General features: G+C 31.3%; 1 protein-coding gene across 4 annotated transcripts in view; it reads right to left on the minus strand.

Moving 5' to 3' along the window:
- nbeal2 (neurobeachin-like 2) overlaps positions 1-19,479 on the minus strand; it is a 178,256-nt gene that overhangs the window by 112,213 nt on the left and 46,564 nt on the right. For 2 of the 4 annotated variants that reach the window (XM_003200162.7, XM_073925964.1), the window contains exons 6-11: positions 17,585-17,667; positions 14,657-14,742; positions 14,217-14,529; positions 9,141-9,247; positions 6,380-6,466; positions 1,082-1,165 (exon numbers count right to left, since the gene is read on the minus strand). In XM_003200162.7, coding sequence (XP_003200210.3) covers positions 1,082-1,165; positions 6,380-6,466; positions 9,141-9,247; positions 14,217-14,529; positions 14,657-14,742; positions 17,585-17,667 — 760 coding nt within the window. The remainder of the gene's footprint in view (positions 1-1,081; positions 1,166-6,379; positions 6,467-9,140; positions 9,248-14,216; positions 14,530-14,656; positions 14,743-17,584; positions 17,668-19,479) is intronic. The other 2 variants (XM_073925966.1, XM_073925967.1) reach the window with 1 other exon arrangement.

Genomic DNA, 19,479 nt, shown 5'->3' on the forward strand with positions numbered 1-19,479 from the left:
AGTTACAAAGTTTACAGTACACACACATTTACTGACACTATTCAGCTGTGGTGATTCCAGCGGTTAGGAATTACAAAGCTATTTTACATTGTTTATTACAAACACGCACTTTTTAAAATAACGCTTTAAACTAGTAAAACTCCTTCTTGAGGTGCAGCTTATCATGGATCAGTGGAACAGATCTTTTATTCCCAGTTTCTCCGCAAATTTTGTTCTGTGGACATGTGTATATGCCTTTCTGCAGAGACATGTCAATATGTGCCTGTCATTTATTTTGGTGGGCGAGGAAAACTGCACTCCTACATTTCGTTGTGGTGGGCCTCAAAGTCCCTGGGATTTGGATCTTATTTTAATGTAAGGAAATTTTAAAAACAGACTTGCGTTTATATTACTCCAATATGACTGTGGACACACTATACCTACAAACAGTTCAGCTTGAACAGCTTCCAAAAGTTGATTTAAAAAGTTCAGTCTGCAGTGTAAACAGGCCACCCAGAGTATTTACTGGAACAGTGTGGCATAAAAAACAAACAAATAATAAAACAAAGTCATAAAATTTCATGGATGGCCACAATATAAGGCAAGCTTTGAAAAGGGGGCGGTGCTAAAGTGTAGGTCAGCACAAATTATAACTGACCCAATAGCAAAAACTTTAGCCAATAAAAACAGTGTTTGTACATACACAAGCACCAGCAAAACAGCCTGTTTAATTGTAACAAATAATATGAAAAATTACATTATGACTGTTTTTGGTACATGAAAACTTAACTAACATGATCAATTGAGAAAAAAAAAAAAGTGATCATGGCATTTCTTATAAGTAAATACCATAAAATGAAGGAGGAAGTGAATGTTGTAACGTTACCGCAGCTGACCTGCTTCTGCAGCACCACATCATGCTGATAAGATTAACCACACACGCATAAGGGGCACATATATCATACGCAAGCACTTTGACTTATCACACTGATAAGACCAGAGACGTCTGCTGGCTGACCTTTTCAAGCCTTCAGGAGAAACATATATATGAGGAGCAAGAGGAGAGAAGGTGTGAGAAAGAGACAATGGAGGCATCTCATACCTTAGCAGAGGGAGAGTTACTCATGATGGCGGTCAGGACTCGAATGGCGTGGACTGTGATGCAGTCAGAGCCCTTTTCCCACACCTACACACACACACATACAAACAAAATATGTCATTTAAACATACAAGTATTAAAGTATTAGTTCCCCCAGGAGTTTTATTTAAAGGATAGTTCATCCCAAAAAAAATGAAAATTGGATGTTATTATACTCATACTCAGATTTTTATGATTTACTTTTAAAAAAGAGACTATTTGGATATAGCTTAGTAAATTGTCAGGACTTTATCTACTTTATCATACTGTTAATGAGTAAATGAATAAACAAACAAATGAATAAATGAATAAATAAACAAAGTACTCAGCATAAATGAATACACCACCTTTTGAAAAGTTATATTTGTATAAATTTCTCTCTAAAAATAGGCAATAAATGTTGGTGCATTAAAAAAAACTGTTTTATTGAAGAGTAATAAAACAAAAAAAGTTTTATTAAACAGCTATATCTATTAAAATAAGAGCTCAGTCACCTAAAATCTTTAGTACCACAAAGACAATTGAAAAATTCAAAGGAGTTACTGCTATTTATTGCTATTAATTTAACTATTTACAGTTTACAGTATACTACTATACATTAATACTGATGATATTACAAATAATGTTTCTTGTAAAAATGATAATATTGCTCAATAAGAGCTTTAAGGGATAGTTCACATCAAAATTCTGTCACATTTACTCTCACTTTTCTTTTCTATAATTAAAACTCTAAAGAATATATTTAAAAAAGAGATGAAAACCTGTAACCATTGACTTCCATAGTATTGGTTTCTTTCGTACAATGGTAGTTTCATTTTTGCAATGGTAGTCAATGGTATCAGGTTTTCAGGTATCTTCTGAGTGACTAAATAGTGAGTACATTTGAATTTTTCAGTGAACAACCCCTTTAGGTTATTGTCAGGATATGCATTATGAATTTAGTTTTGCTTGTATATATTTTAAAGCGCCACTTTATGAATCACCAAGTTTTAGCTCAAAGTCTTTGCTATTGCTACACCCAAAAAAAAAAAACACCTATCCTACATCTTGGAAGGTCTGAGGTAGAGTACATTAACAATACAATACATTTTTGGGTGAAGTTTCACTTTTTAAAAGAATTGTTTGAAGAACCAGTAATGTTTAATTATAAAATGTCTGAATAAAACAGACATTAGCGTCACAAATTTGACCCTGGACCACAAAAAAAAAAAAAAAAAAAAAAAAACAAGTCTTAAGTTGGTCATATGTGTAGGAATACTCAAAAAATATATATATATTTTTTTTTTCTTTTATGCCAAAATTCTTACATTTTTTAGCAAATATCTTCTTCTAAGAAGACACTTTCTTCCGTAAATATATATATATATATATATATATATATATATATATATATATATATATATATATATATATATATATATATATATATATATCTAAAAACATTTTTTATTAGTAACAAGCTTAATTTTTTTTACTTTTCTCAATATTTAACATTTTTTGAACCCTCCAATTCAACATTTTTAAATCAATCAACCCATTATCCTATCCTAATAAAGTATCAGTGGAAACTTATCTATTTTCCAAAAAATGGTCCCTTATGGCTTGTTCTGGCATAGTGGTTCAGGGTCACAATTAAGACTTAAAATATACTGAATATTTCAAGTAATACAAATATTTATAATACCTTTATTTAAGTTGACAGAAATGGACATCATATACTGTATGTTGTCTGAGCTGCAAAGATTTTTCCTTTTGTTTCCACAAGAAAACCCAACAGAATGGGGGTTTGAATGACATTAAAATGAATCATGATATACATTACTGTTCAAAAGCATCTGTAAGATATTTTTGTAAATACGTTTTTGATCAAATTAATACTTTCATTCACCAAGGGTGATGTAAATTTCACCAAAAAATAAAAACTCTTACCATTACTCACATTTCACTGGTTTCAAACCAGTTTGTCATTATTCTGCTAATCACAAAATAAGATGTTTTGAAGAACGTTAGTAAGCAGTTGATGGTGCCCATTGACTTTAGTTGACATAGTATATTGTTTTTCCTACTATGGGAATCAATCGGTAAATGGTTACTAGCATTCTTTAAAATATCTTCTTTTATGTTTAAAAGAAAAAACACACTTGAAAAATTTTGCTTGTAAGAAAATGGAGGACAAGTTGGATTTTGGGTTGAACTAGCCTTTTACATTGATTAAATGTGACTTTTATGTAGTTATCATTTTGCTTGTTTTCCACAAAAATATTATTAATATTGATAATAATCATATAAAATGCTTCTTGAGCAGCAAATCAGCATATTAAAATGATTTCTAAAGGATCGTGTCACACTAAAGAGTAATGGGAAAAGAAATCACAGGCAAAACATTTTTTGTTTTTACAAAACATTTAATGAAAATTGAAGTATTTGATTATTAAAACAATTATTTGACATGATTAAATATTGAACAATACCATAACTGTATTTTTGATCAAACTACTAAAGCCTAAGACAGCTCTTTAGAAACTTTTTGAACAGTAGTGAAACCATTTTTGTTTGAAATATTCTTTTTAATTAAAGAGTTTCGGAGTGCAGCACACAAGGAGGATATATTAATGAATTATGAAGATTCCTCCCTGAAGTGCAGGACTTTATGAAAAACATGGCCTGAATACAAAGTACTGTTAAAGAAAAGAAACAGTTCAAAACATCCAACAGTAAATCAGTTTTCTCACTTTTAAACGTGAAATATTCACCACCCCTCCACCACAAAAATCCCACCATACACCACCATACGAAACAAACACCATGAGTTCCACCCACAGGACCACAACCGGGTGAGACATGCAAGACTCTAGAAACACTAAGCAAGACTACAGGCAAGATGACACGTTTATGCAAGAACAGCACTTTACGGCACACACACACACACGCACGCACGCATGCATGCATGCACACACACAAACAAACAAACACACAGCAGGATCCTCACCCTCCAACTCTGTGTCTGACACTGCATTAACATTCAGGCTGTACCATCAGACGATTATAGTTTTCATATTCATCTCAACTAAAATTCATGCTTAACTAAAAACTGTTTTTTATAGAAATGAAGCTGAAATAAGATTTGAATATCGATATTAGAAGTAAAATGTTATTTACAAATGTGCATCTTTAAGTTTAGATGACACTAAAATACTAACTCTGATGTAAAATTATAAAGAAGAATATAAAGAAAACCAATACAAATGATTAAACTACCAATAAATAAATAAATAAATAAATAAATAAAAATAAATCAAATCAAAATATGGAGTCAATTCAAATTGATTATAAAAATGGTCACACTTTTTAATAAGGTTCCATTAGTTAATGTCAGTATGTACAGTTAATTGTTTATGTTAGAATAAACAGTACATGAACTAAAGTAAACTTATTATAAAGTTTGACCAAAAAAAAAACAAAAAAAAAAACTATACAAATATTTTAAAAACTGGCATTTTTGAGCACAAAGGAAGTTGAAAGTGAACATGCCCTGGGGTGGGACAGGTTAATCTCCAGCTAAAACTGTTTCAAAAAGCTTTTTGGAAAATCTTTGACAACTGCATGCATTCCACTTTTATGACATCAAGAAGTATTTATACTACACTATACCAATACAATACCATCATCTTTATTTTTATTATGTAAAAAAATCATATTTAACAAAAGAAGATTGATGTTACTTTCACATCATTATTTTGATGTTTTTTATTGTCTTTCGTATAAGACGTTTGAGGTCTGAGGTTCTCACTCTCTGTGGTCATTAAAAATCCAAGGATGCCCTTCGAAAAAGAGCAGAAGTTTAATGCTGGCATCCTGAACAAATTTTTCCATTGCCCCCTGTCCATCATGGCCTCCTAACCATCCCCAAATTCTAATTGGTTTCATCACTCGATCTCCTTTCCACCATCAGCTGGTGTGTGGTGTGCAGGAGAGTCCCTTCAAAATATGTAAAGTGCCATAATAATAATAATAATAATAATAATAATAATAATAATAATAATAATAATAATAATAATAATAATAATAATAATAATTTATATTGGTTTTATCTGTCTAGCCCTCCTGTAATGCAGAAATAAATGGAATTTGACATTTTTTATTTTCAGTTAATATTGTAACTTTGTAATATTAAAAGGTTGGGCTAGTTTGGTAACAGCTAGTCTGTGCTTTCTGTGTTTTTACATTTTTTAAAAATATAAATAAAAAACTATGCATATATGAATGTAAAAATAGTTAAAATAGACCACACTAAAATAGTTCCACACTAACACATTTACTTAAAAAAACTGATTTTATTTAGACAATTAACAAACCCATTCTTGTGTTAATTCAAATTTTAATTAAAAGTATGTATTCTTGTTTTAATAAAAAAAAAACTATCCAAATCTTAAGAATATATTTTCAAACGACATTAAATTACTCTAGAGGATTTGACGTTCAATTAAAGCTACAGTTGAAGTCAGAATTACTAGCCCCTCTAGTTATTTTCTTTTTTTTTCTTTTTTAAATATTTCCTAAATGATGTTTAACAGAGCAATGAAATTTTCACAGTATGTCTATTATTTTTTTTTCTACTGGATAAAGTCTTATTTATTTTATTTCAGCTAGAATAAAAGCAGCTTTAATTAAAAAAAAAAAAACATTAAGGACAAAATTATTAGCCCCTTTAAGCTATATTGTTTTTCTATAGTCTACAAAACAAACTATCATTATACAATAACTTGTCTAATTACCCTAACCTGCCTAGTAAACCTAATTAGCCTAGTTAAGCCTTTAAATGTCACTTTAGGCTGTATAAAAGGGTCTTGAAAAATAACAAGTCAAATCTCATTTCCTGTCATCATGGCAAAGATCAAATGTGTTGAAAAAAATAATTCTAATAGAAATAATTCTAATTCTAATAATTCTAATAATCTAATAACCCTAAAATATTAATTCATGGTATCAACTACAGTACCATTAGCATATCATGGCATTTTATGGCGTCCATTCAAATACCAAAATACTATGATAAAAGCATAATATTTCAACATTATTTTCAACAAGTTAACCGTGTAGTCATGTGTTCTAGATATTTTGCTACCATAGAATCCCCCAAACTAGAATCTGCAGTTGCTCAGTCAGCAGTAGTCAGAGCGTGTATTGAAGTGTGTGCGAGTGGAGGGTGAGCTTCCTGCTGACGAATTACACACACACTGATCAGCGGTGAAGGGAAAGTACCTGCTCCACTTCAGACTCTGTGAGCAAGCGTGTAGTGAGGTCACACTGGCCCTCACACTCCAACTTAAACCTGTTACTCTGATAAAGCTGCAGGACGAACACATGTTCACACAAACACATTGTCACAAAACAGCAGTCTGTGAGGTCAAACGAGCAAGCAGAAACTCAACTCACTGACAGATAAAGCAAGAAAATATATGATGAAACCGAAAAGCTCTTCACAATTGTCATTATTACTCAATATGATGCTTGGTTACACATTCAGAAACCACCGTTTACCCAAAAGCCACTGTGATCACATACGTATGATGCAGCAGATGTATATTTCATCACAGGATGGAAACACTATGAACAATTATTATTCATCGATTTGACGCAGTGACATATAGGGCCCTATCATACACCCGGCGCAATGTGGCACAAGGCGCGGCGCAATAGTCTTTTGCTACTTTCAGCTCGGCGCAAGGATCATTTTGAGGTGTTGCGCCACACTGTTTAAATAGCAAATGCATTTGCGCTTAAATGTGCGCCCATAGGCGTTCTGGTCTAAAAAAGCAGGCGTGTTTTGGCACGTTGCTATTTTGAGAAACTGTAAATAGTCTGTTCTTTAGGCCAGAACAAAGTCGGTCTATTGTCTGGCGCAAAGTGCGCCTGGCTTACACACTACACACAAGATATGCAAATATCTTTACATATGAAAAAGATATAATATATTAAGTATATATATATATATATATATATATATATATATATATATATATATATATATATATATATATATATAATAAGGATATATATATAGGATATAAATATAAATTATTAAAATATCACAAAATATATTAATTTCTAGCCTACATGAATTTAAAAACCACTGCCTTACTTTCTTCATCTCGGGAGGCTTTTTCAGTTCATTCAATTTGCTTTTGTATAATGATATTATTGTTAGTAGTATTATTTATTAGATCCATATTTATATTTGTTTTATTAAAAACAAGTTTAGATGTGTCCACCTGTCAGGTTTTACACGATATGGGGCATGGCAGGTGTATTTGGAAATAACTCAGTATTTTGACCACATTTGGTTATTCTTGTTCATTTATTTGTTTGCTGGAAAATAGAACTGAATTTAGTTTTAGTTTTGAAACATATCTTTGTGCTTAACAAACGAAATTAATTATTTATAGGCTAATTAATGTCTGTGCGGTAAGGTTTCCCTATCCACGAGAGCAAAAGCGAAAGTGAACTTACTTTACGTCAAACTGCGTTATGGCGCGACGCAGCTGGCTCTTAAAGGTAATGGGAGATGAGACTCTGATTGGTTTATTCTCAAAACACACCTATTTTTTATACCTCATTAAGAAAATAAACTCAACCCTTTTAGACCATGCGCCATGGCGCAAATAGGATTTTCCCATCCTTAAGTTAGCAAAAATGCGTTCTGACACGCCCTGAAAGCGTTTCCGCCCTGCGTTTTGACATGGACTGTCAAAATAGAGCCCATAGAATGTCTTCTTGTTTGTTTCAATCTATCAGTTAAATACTGAGCCAGCTGAATATTGAATAAGTTCCCCAATGTCTATAATTAAGGAGTTTCGAAAGTATGTTCCAAGTTTGATTTAAAAAATGTGTACAGGTATTTATGCAACTGAAAAATATGTCATACATTTTTAAGAACATTTTAAATGTGTTCACACTTGTAATTCTGTTCTCTTGGTATACTTGTACACAATTAATATTATACATTCAGTTCTACACTGTGCAACATCCGTAAATTAGCAGTTATCCATATTTGGTGATTTATGTTGTCATTTCTCATTTTTTCACATTTGTTTATGCTTTTGAATTCCATTAAGGGACTTTAATGTTTCTTCCAACTACTTTTAACCTTGAAAAGTGACTTTAATGAAGATTTAAATGTAAAAAGATTTAAAAAGTAAACTGCCAGTACATTTTCTGTCTCTCTGTTTTTCTCTACACTGAAAAAAAATGAGTTCTGCAAAACTGTTGCAAACAGTTTATATTTGTTGATTTTAAACATACAAGTTAAATTTGTAATGTTTAACTTAATTTGTTTGGTTAAATTTAGATCAAATAAATTGTTTACAACTACTTAACTTAAAAACATTTAGTAAATCTAACGAGTCATGTGCGACACCTCCACATAAAAGACTGTTACAGCGGTTTCACAATGCATGAGCGGCCAACAACCAGACCATGAGCAGAGCAGCGCATCAACGTCAAGCAGGAGCGGTGCATGAGGTGCGTGGGTACGCTTTTTTATTTTTTTTTCTGCGCACATGCTCAGTTTGCGTTTTGATTAAACTACATTGCTACCATCAGCGTTGGTTCGGTCACTCTTAATAAATACACTTGGATTTAAAGTAAATCGATCTCAAAGTATTTACTGGAGCACTGGTGAATTTTACTGGGTCACGTGCCCCTAGCGACGTCCCTTGCTCTTACTGCAATTTTTCTAGAAACAATATCTTTTACTTGCCTAAGCCACATACCAACTTTTTAGTTATCAGAAAACACTTTAACTTGAATGCAGAATACATTTAAAAGTAATCTCTGGATGAAAGCATTACATATCTGAGGTTCAGATTAGTGAGCTCACATATGCAGTAGTCTGCTTTGTGTCTTTCAGAACAAACATCAACAGATCACCACATTTCCATTATGAACTGTGAGACTTATTTAAATTCTCAAGACTAATAAACCTGCATGTTTCTCATTGGTTTTAGAACAGCATCATTCTTACCTTGCTGTTCTGGATGAGGCGTAGGATGTGCTCAAAGCAGTTGTTATTAAGAAAGATGGCCTGCAACACCGGCCGGTCTGAACATTGGAGGATCTCAGGGATGGCATCTGCAAGGCAAAAACACAAGAACATTCAGTCGTTTTGACCTGTGCCTTCTGGAGAGATAAAATTGTAAGCACTGGGTCATCTGATTTGCTCATGGAGATGAAATGACACACATTTAGCAACTTCTCCATTTAAATAGTTTTCAGAGAGTTGGCTACAATTACAAATCAAAACTACTGTAAAAGGGTTGGAAGTTCAACACCAAACACAGTATTCATGCCTAAATGAATTACTTCAATTATAAATTATAAATAAGTATTGTAATGCAAACTTGTCTTGACTTTAATATGTTCATGCTGATCAACAGTATAAGACTTTGCATAATTTGCCTCCACATTATCAGCCTATACTCCTAGCCGTTATCTCCGATTCTAAGATTATGGTAATTTAATAGTACTCCCTAGTTGCTTAAGTTTTATGGGTGATCAAGCCTTTTCTTATTCTGCACCAAAACTCAGGAATTCTCTCCCAATGAAGAATCTTCAAATCTGTTCTTAAACCTTTTTTTTTTTTTGCACTTAATGAATTTTAGGTGGGCGTCACGGTGGCAAAGTGGATAGCATGATTGCCTCACAGCAAAACATTCTCTGGTTCAAGCCCCAGCTGGGTGAGTTGGCATTTCTGTGTGGAGTTTGCATGTTTTCCCCGCATCAGCTTGGGTTTTCTCCGGGTGCTCCCGTTTCCCCCGCAGTCCAACAACATGCGATATGGGTGAATTGGGTAAGCTAAATTGTTCGAAAGTTGGCGGTGCATTAAGCTGTGGTGACCACAGATTGACAAAGAGACTTAGCCAAAAAGAACATGAATAATAATAATAATAATAATAATAATAATAATAATAATAATAATGTTTTCTTAATAGTATTTATTTCATTAAAAAATATTGTTGGTGTTGACATACACAATGTAAAGTAATAACAATACTAATACTACTACTAATAATAGTAATAATAATAACAACAACAACAACAACAAAAACAACAACAATAATAATAAACATGTTGATTATTATATTAACAACAACCCAAATTATTCTTATTAAAATAATAATAATAATAATAATAATAATAATAATAATAATAATAATAATAATAATAATAATTATTATTATTATTATTATTATTATTATTATTATTATTATTATTGTGATTACTATTATTTAACTTTGTTTATTTAAAATTTTAAAATTTTATTTTATTATTTAAATTTGTTAGAGTTGACATACAATGTCAAGTATTTTTTCTTGTTGCAAAATTCTAGTTATTCTAGTTACAATTAGATAATGTAACATCACACTGACTACATTAAATGCTCTGGAAGACAGTGACAGATACATCTTAAAAAATGGTTTTATATTTTAAAAGTTTACCCAAAATTAAAACAAGCTTACCATTTATTTAAAAAAAACATTTGAAATTTCAAATTGCGCTCACATCCAAAGAGGAACAAATAATTGAAGGGAGACAATAGCTACCAGTTTTTAACATAACTTCCTTTGTGTTCAACAGAAGAAAGAAACCCTACAGGTTTGGATTTTCTTTAATTCTACTAAAGTCCTAACATTGAGAGATATAGATATTTGGTTTTACAATGATTCTTTCACTACAAGACCAAAAAAAACTTGTTCACAGGAAACAACCTCTAAGATCAAACCACAAACATGTTTTTCTTTCCCTCGTCTCCATATAAAGGTTAACATCAAACGTTAAATCGGTATTGATGTGCTTTTGAAATAAAAAACCAAGACATGGATCTAGATCTACTCTGATAAAGATCTAGACACATCATGTAAGCTATGGCAGAAAAAGCAAACATCTCTTCAGAACTTAATAACCTCAAATACAAAAGACTGTCTATATAGCATGCAGCTTATTAACAAAGCAAACAAGGCAGAGCAAACACAACATTATATTTTGTATGATTGGCTTAATGAAAGGACGGTATTCAAATATCAGCAGTCTTTCAAGGTTGTAAATTCTATGATAAATCAATGGCTGAACAATAAACATCAAACTACACTGGCTTCAGACACACTTTTCTTTTAAGCAGCTGAATTAATGATGCAAATTAAAGAGATAATTTCAGATGTGGCTAATTAACTAGAAGCAAGAAATTTGGAGGTGTTATGATGCACTGTAAAAGAAGTTAATTAATTAATGGTTTCCTGTATCTTGTATCTTATCTGTCTCGAACTCAATTTCAGGAAGGCCACAGCTCTGAAGATTTTAGCTGCAACCACGTTCAGATCACACTTGTTTAATAGTCTCTAGTCTTGAACACCTTGATTTTTTAGATCAGCTGTGTTTGATTAGGGTTGGTGCAGAAACTGTGCAGAGCTGCGGCCCTCCAGGAATCCAGTTTGAGATCCATGGGTTAATGTATTTAAATTGCATTATTAGGCCTTGATCTCGAATTTGACATATTTTAATGTTTGTAATTTAACAAAGTGAGTCTTAAATGCATTTTTAGCAGTTGCTGTTTGACAAATACTCTTAAATGCTGTACCTTTCATAAATCCCATAATGCTATAAAAAAAAATGGAACTCAGGAAATAATACTCATTAATATAATATGCATTACGTAATAACAATAATAAAAATAATATATAATTATTATTGTTATTACGTAATGCATATTATATCAATGAGTATGAGTACATATATATATATATATATATATATATATATATATATATATATATATATATATATATATATATATATATATATAATAGATTATTATACATAGTATACAGTATATTTATTATATACTGTACAGTATATTTATATACAGTATATAGTGCGGGGCAGGAATTAAATCGCGCTAAATCAAGTCCAAAACAAAAGTTTGTTTTGACATTAAGCATGTGTACACTTTATATTTATTATGCATATATAAATACACACAGGTATGCATATATTTTATTTTATTTATATTATTTATATTCTGATATATACAGTTAACATAGAGTTAGTAGCCCCCCCTTTTTTCTTTTTTAAATATTTCCTAAATGGTGTTTATGAGAGCAAAGAAATTTTCACAGTATGTCTGATATTATTTTGTCTTCTGGAGAAAGTCTTATTTGTTTTATTTCGGCTATAATAAAAGCAGTTGTAAATTTTTTAAATAACATTTTAAGGACAAAATTATTAGCCCCTTTAAGTTATATATTTTTTTGACTGTCTACAGAACAAACCATTGTTATATAATAACTTGCCCAATTACCCAGACCTGCCTAGTTAACCTAATTACCCCAGTTAAGCCTTTAAATGCCACTTTAAGCTGTTTAAAAGTGTCTTGAAAAAGGTGAATTGTCAGTAGTGTATGAGTGTGAATTAGTGTGAATGGAAGTTTACCAGGGATGGGTTGCAGCTGGAAGGGAAATGAATGAATGAATATATAAATAAATGATAAAGATAAAATAAATCAGTTTTTAGAGATGAGTTATTAAAAATATTATGTTTAGAAATGTGTTGAAAAAAATCCTCTCTCTGCTAAACAGAAATTGGGGAAAAGAAAAAAACAGGGGGGCTATTAATTTAGGGGGTTTAATAATATATATATATATATATATATATATATATATATATATATATATATATATATATATATATATATATATATATATATATATATATATATATATATATGAATGATACAAATTATTTATAAATTTATAAATAATAATAAATAGATATTAAAAGTAAATATAAATAAATATTAAAAATATATCTAACACACAAAAATATTATGACAATGTATGTATGTGATGAACTGGGATTAATCTTTGGCCAGCCCCTATTCATTTATTTATTTATTGTTTTAGTGTGTACTGACAAACAAGCTTTCTTTTCAAACAGAAATATTCAATGCGAGTTGGAGAGGAACTGTGGTGAAATGGGAACCACCCAGAAAAAAAAACAATAGGTGCTTCAAATGAGTCAAAGTAGAAAACCAAAGACTAGTCAGAACTAGCTAACTGCTGCCTAAAATATTTAATGTTTAAGAAAAAATTAATAAACAAACACACACGCATGCACACAAACATCTCCAGAACTTGCTTAAATAACCTAACTTGCCTAGTTAACACAATTAAAGGGGTGGTCTAAAGTGTATTTTTAAGGCTTGGTTGAGTTTATAAGATGCAAAGCAATGTGTGCTCAAGCTTCATTTGTAAAAAAAATCATGTTATTTTTTCCTATATCTTACTTTATGTATATACAGCTTCTCAGCTAATATGAACACGACTGTCATATTTTCCAGTTTTTCCGAAAGGCCCATCCTCGAAAGGCTTTGATTAGTCAGCTAACATAATGCGCTGTGATTCAGATAGGCTCCACGTCACCAGAAAGCGACATGCCTCTACTAGCACGTGCTATGCCTGTACTGTCCAAAAACTGTCAGTCAGAGTAGCTGTTAGCCATATCAGTTTAAGCCTGAATCAGGCAGAAAATGAAGAAAAAACAGCTGAACCTCATGCCTGCTCTGACCAGTGTCTTTATAAAAAATTGTATATATTCCCGTTATAAGCATGTCATGTTCCTTGGAAGCCTAAATACAGAAACAGAAGAAGCTTTGTGGAAATAACAACGCTTTGAAAGCATTTTAGCTTTCGCTGCTATAACATTACATCGCCTCTGACCAAGCCCCTTTGACGCATGGGGTGAATGTGGGTAACCTGAAAGGTTTGTGATTGCATTACCCGGATGTATTTTTTCGCTGTAGGCTTTGCTAAGCTAACTCTGTAAAAGCCAATGTCTCCCTCTGCATTGAACTTTGAGCGTCTTTCAATACATTCAGAGATGTTGTTTATGTTCACACAGCTACATTACAAATATATATATATATATATATATATATATATATATATATATATATATATATATATATATATATATATATAATCTTTTTTTTATTTTTATTTTTTATAAATTCACTTATATTTTATTTTGTAATAAAATATTAGCTTACTAAGCATATGTTCAAGAAGGGTAATGAGATTATCCTCCCAGGCGTGCATATCTCCCTGCTGGCTGTCCGGTGGACGGTTCCAGTTGAGCAGTTGGAAATAATCGTCCAGCGCGCTCCGGATCTCCACCTGTCTCTCGTTCACACTGCTGGAGTGCAGAAGATGAATCATTACAGTCAGACAGCGAAGGGCCATCCTGAGCAGCTGAGGGTCCCTGGGCTGCTGTGGGGATGAGGCAGGACAAAGGCACCAGGAGCGCAACACAGACATGAGATCCTTCACAGCCTGCGGGGTGATGGAGAGAAGGCCATTTCTCTGAAACACACGAACGGCAGCATGCAATACTGTTTTAGTAATGTTATACTGTACATTTAGAAAGCACTCATAGCCCCTGATGCGTTCACACATGTCAGTGTAAACAGGGCCTAAGGGTCTAATTTACCTTGCATCCACTGATTACAGCTCCCTGTAGATGCACCAGCCTCACCACCAGTGGTTCAGGGATTAGTTCACTGTCTTGGAGGTATTCTGTAGGCATAGCTAATCTTTTAGTCACAAGAATCGTAAAACTGACATTAAAGTTTTAAGGCACAGATATATGTAATGCATTTTGTCAAGAAGCAAATTTCATTCAAATTCTGTCTTAAGTTGCACAGATATGCTTTTGTTAACAGAAATTATTTGCAAAACAGAACAAAACAAAACAAAACTGAAAACAAAATGAAATGAAAAGACACAGAAAACAAAACTAAGAATAAACAAAATAAAAATTAAACATGACACGAAATTGAAAAGGCAACGAAATGAAACTAAATAAAAAGAAACAGAAAACAAAACATAATTGAATGAAACAAAACAAAATTACACAAAACAAAACACGAAATTGAAAACCAAAACAAAACAAAACAAAACAAAACAAAAATACACAGAAAACAAAAAAATAAAAAATAAACAAAACAAAAAACATGACACGAAATTGAAAAGTAACGAATAGAAACTAAATAAAAATAATAGGAAAACAAAACAAAATTAAATGAAACTAAATAAAAATGAAGTTGAAAACAAAACAACAAAAAACGGGTTATGTTTTTTTGCATTGATATTCTCATCAGAAGTGCATGCAAAGTGGACTTGCTTTTGTACTGCAGAAAAACTATTTGTTCTTGACATGTTGACAACACAAACAAAACTTCCTGCCAACAAGTAAAGTATTTAAAGGTCAAAGAAGACGCCAATGACGACTGGCATTATGCTAATTTGTTTCAACCCTGGTTTTGTGCAGAAATCAATGAAGCTACTGAAATCCAATTTTAGGCAGTTCAGAAATGGCTCTTTATTTGGGGAGATAAAAACAACATTAATCGTGTAATTCTATTTTTGAATCACCTATATTAAACACTGCACATGTCTTTAAAGTCAGTGTGGAACAATGATATTTGTCAGAATGTTCCTTTAGGCGGAAATTTTTTGTGAACTGCTTTTTATATAAAACTTTGCTTTTAAAGGGTCATAAAATGAGAATCAATATCCACAGAAAAACTAATGGCTGCTTAAAATTAATGCAGATCAGACAAATTCTTTTGTTCTCCTTCTTACTGCAACTACTATCAACAAATAAAAAACACAAAACAAAACTTAACAAACTTACCACTAAAGAAAAAACACTATAAAGAAATAAAACACTAAAATAAAATAAAATCTGACTAAAACAAAACAAAACTAAGCAAAGCAAAGCAAAACAAAGCAAATCAAACAAAAAATAAACAACAAAAAGCAAAACAAAACAAAACAAACTACTATTAAATATAAAAATAAACACCAAAATAAAACCAAAAAGAGAAAATATCAAAAAGCAAAACAAAACAAAAAGAAAATTAAAACAAAAAAAGAAAACAAAACTACTTTTACAAAACTATAAAAAAAAATAAAACTAACAAACAAAACACAAAAACTTAACAAAACCCAAAATAAAACAGATAAAAAAACACCTAAATGAGATTTTGTCTTTTATCTGAAAATCATCAGACACTCACTTAGGGCGTACTCAAATTATGTACAGTTGCCTTGAATTGGGCCAAAGCACGCTTGTCCCCACTCCCGTCTCCCCGGACGGCCCGCACTAACATTACATTCAGGCCTGGGCACGCTTACATCATCAATGATGCGCTGGTCAGAAGCGCTCTCGCTCAGCACAGTGGAGATTTCTTTAGTTATGTCGTTTGACATTCAGTGACATGCAGTCAAATATTTTGCCGAACAGATCAGCCGCTCATAAACAATCATAAAGTACTCGTGCTGCAGGAATTAGGAGGTTTGCTGAAGGTGCGCAGCTTTTCTGCATTCCATATACCTGATATGTTTTCATAGGGCCACCATTTATTTGGATTTTAAAAATCCCATGACACAATCACATTCTAAACAAAACATGTTGGTGAAAAACACCTTTGCAGCACAATAAACTAGTTTGCTTCACCACATGACCACATGCAGCTTAACTGTGAACCACATACACTGGAGGTGTGCAGGATGCTCCACAGAGCTTATAACCACTTGGGCTTGCAACACTCTCAGGATTATGTTCTTTGTTTTGCCCATTAACTGTAGGCTGCAATCTACAGTGCAGGTAATTTCTTTGCTACTACTACACAATTGTATTGCTAGAAATAAAGGCATAACTGGCCATTACTACACTGTAAAAAATGCAGGATTCAACACAATCAATTTGTGTTGGGACAACATGAAATAATTAAGTTGTTACAATTTTATTTTATTTTTTTACAAATTTATGTGGATTGAACAAAAAGCAATTAAGTTGTCTCAAAAAAAACTCAAGAATTATATTGTTTCAACTTATTTAATAATATTAGTAGTCTGAACAAACAACAAACTTCATGTTTTGATGTCAACGCAGACAAATGAGCATATAATATAAATGCTATAGGGATAAGCTGAACCCCATTTGTAAAAGCCTGTTAATCATTGTTTAATGTTATTTATGTTTATTCATTTATTTGTATTATGGCTTAAAAATGCATTTGTTTTCTCCTATAACAAGTTGACGAAAGCTGTGTTTTTAGTCAGGCAGTGGGGAGAGGAGATGTGGCCTATGGGACACAGTTTTGAGACTCATGCATTTACCTTTTGTTCGTAGGGAATAGCAGTCGACACATATTGGGAGCTGTGTTGAGTTTGCTTTCTTTTACAATTCTGATTGTAAATCTAATGAATGGCATGCGTCGACTGTAATTCGCCGTGGATGAAAGGTAAATACACTATTCTTTACAAAAAAAAGACATTTTGTCTCCTGAGAGGTAGGATGTGTGATCTCTCCTAGAATGCAACAATTAAGTCAAAATGCAGGACAACATACCATGGAAGAGCATAGGAAGCTCCTCTGGCAGAACAAGAGGGGAAAATTTGTACTTGCTTCTCTCCAGCATACTGACCTCCTCCCTGAAAAGCACACATATATGAAAGCTCTTTATGGAAATATTTCATGCATTCTTATTTCAGAAGCAATATGCTGGGCTCTGCAATAATTGTCAATCTGAATCATATAAGATATTAAAAGGATAGTTCCCCCTAAAAAATGAAAATTGATTTCTATATATATATATATATATATATATATATATATATATATATATATATATATATATATATATATATATATATATATATATATATATATATATATATATATATATATATATATATATATATATATATATACAGTTGAAGTCAGAATTATTAGATGTCAGAATTATATATATATATATATATATATATATATATATATATATATATATATATATATGTATATATGTATATATATATATATATATATATATATATATATATATATATATATATATATATATATATATATATACAGTTGAAGTCAGAATTATTAGCCCCCTTCAATTTTTTTACTTATTTTCTAAATATTTCCCAGATGATGTATATATATATATATATATATATATATATATATATATATATATATATATATATATATATATATATACATACATACATACATACATACATACATACATACATACATACATACATACATACATACATACATACATACATACACACACACACACACACACACACACACACACACACACACACACACACACACACACACACACACACACACACACACACACACACACACACATATATATATATATATATATATATATATATATATATATATATATATATATATATATATATATATATATATATATATATATATATATATATATATATATCCTATGGAAGTCAACGGTTACCGGGTTTCCAACAATTATCAACAAAGGGTAAATAAATTATGACATGTTTTAGCTGCAGTGTGCCATTATTTTCAGAAAACTCATCTCGATTGAATGATTTTTTCTCATTATGAAAAACAACTTACTATTTATTAAACACAAATATTATTTAATTGTGGTTGTAATTTATGGTAATTTGAAATGGATGAATGGATGGATGGATGGATGTATAAATGGATGGATGGATGGATAAAATCACACTAACATATAATTGGATGGATTGATGAATGGATGAATGGATAAAATAATATTAACAAACAGACAGACATATAAATGGGTGAATGGATAAAATTATACTGACATAGACATACAGTATAGATGGAGATGGGTGAATGGAAGGATAAAACTATATTGACAGACAGACGATGGATGGATAGATGAGACTATATTGTATAAAACCATTCCAACAGACTGACGTGTAGACAAACATATGGATGGATGGATGGATGGATGAACAGATAAAATTGTGTTGATAGACAAACATATGGAATGGATGGAAGGGATGGATTGATAGATGGATGGATGGATAACATGATACTGACAGGCAGACATACAGATATATTGTAAGGTATAGATAGAAGGTATGGATAGATAAAATTAAACTGACAAAGACATGTAGATAGATTAATGGATAGACTTACTGTATAAAATCATTCCAACAGACTGACATGTAGACAGACATATAGATGGATAGAAGGTATGAATTGATAAAATGATATTGACAGACAAACATATGGAATGTATGGAAGGGACAGACAGACAGACAGACAGACATATTATAGATAGATAGATAGATAGATAGATAGATAGATAGATAGATAGATAGATAGATAGATAGATAGATAGATAGATAGATAGATAGATAGATAGATAGATAGATAGATAGATAGATAGATAGATAGATAGATAGATAGATAGA

The sequence above is a fragment of the Danio rerio genome, chromosome 16 (genome assembly GCF_049306965.1).
Source record: "Danio rerio strain Tuebingen ecotype United States chromosome 16, GRCz12tu, whole genome shotgun sequence".
In the NCBI taxonomy this organism is placed as follows: Eukaryota; Metazoa; Chordata; class Actinopteri; order Cypriniformes; family Danionidae; genus Danio; species Danio rerio.